The 1,079-nt window shown below is 65.3% G+C and overlaps 1 protein-coding gene across 1 annotated transcript in view; it reads right to left on the bottom strand.

The window, feature by feature from the left end:
- The window catches only part of HRH3 (histamine receptor H3), a gene marked incomplete at its 5' end in the record, with an annotated part of 4,316 nt that overhangs the window by 2,995 nt on the left and 242 nt on the right, over positions 1-1,079 (bottom strand). The window contains one exon of the mRNA XM_010841912.1: positions 3-169. Coding sequence (XP_010840214.1) covers positions 3-169 — 167 coding nt within the window. The remainder of the gene's footprint in view (positions 1-2; positions 170-1,079) is intronic.

The following is a 1,079-nucleotide window of genomic DNA, read 5'->3' on the forward strand; positions in this document are numbered from 1 at the left end:
ACGGCTCGGGTGACCGACAGGAAGCGGTCATAGCTGATGAGCACGATATTGAAGACAGAGGAGGTGCAGAGCAGGTAGTCCACCACCAACCACAGCTTGCAGAGGCCCCGGCCGAAGGGCCAGCGACCGGTCAGCACATAGGGCACATACAGTGGGATGCAGAACGCCCCTGTGGGAGAGGAGGGCCATGGCTGGGCAGGGGCCTGGGGTCAGACCCCCCACAGCAGGACCTGGGGGCACATAATGGGCCCCTTTCTGGGACCAGCAATCCACCCTCCACCTCCTTCCTAGGCATGCTCTGAGCCCTGCACCTGGCCTCCAACCCTTGCCCCACTTCCAGCCCCACTGTGTTCCTGGACTTGGGAGCAGGAAAAAGCTCCAGCGGTAGGGTCCACTGGGCACAAGGAGACCCAAAGCGTCATTCCTGGCCTTTTGCTAGTCCTCCCAGTGCCTGAAGGAAGGAAAGAGAATTTCCTTCCTCTCTGCCCCGCTGCACCCCAGCTCCTATCTTGGCCTTTGGGCAGCTCCTCCTCATCAGCTCAGAAGCCGGGAAAACATTTCTCCGGACTCAAAGGGCACTTGACTGCTGCCATGCGGGCGGCTCCCACCGCCAAGCACCACTCTGAGCAGCTGGCAGACGCTCCTCTCAGCCCCAACAGGTGTCTGGCGCTCCGGCCCCCTCCTTGCGCCCCGCCCCCCCTCCAGCCGGCAGCAGCGCACGGACACGTGAGAGCGCGCGCTTCAGAGCATCTCCCCAACCCCCCCTTCCCCGCGGCCTCTCCCCACACGGCTCTAAAAATCTCCCTTCCACGTCCCCTCCCCCCAGCCTCCCCCCAGCGCCCTCCCCGCGTCCTGAGTCCGCTGCAGCCTTTGTTTGGCTACGGCGCAGGAGCCCGCGCTGCACCGTGGCCTCAGCGCCTTGCGCCTTGCTGAGCGCCCGCTCGTTCGGACCCCTTCCCCGGGGACGTCCTTCCCCAGCCCGAGTCCCGGGCCCGGGAGGCAAGGAACTTCCCCTGTGCCCACCTCCCCAAAGTCCTGGACACACCCTACCCAGGCCTGGCTTCCTAGCGGGGTGTGTC

This window comes from Bison bison, unplaced genomic scaffold, assembly GCF_000754665.1.
Source record: "Bison bison bison isolate TAMUID 2011002044 unplaced genomic scaffold, Bison_UMD1.0 scf7180017864167, whole genome shotgun sequence".
In the NCBI taxonomy this organism is placed as follows: domain Eukaryota; kingdom Metazoa; phylum Chordata; class Mammalia; order Artiodactyla; family Bovidae; genus Bison; species Bison bison.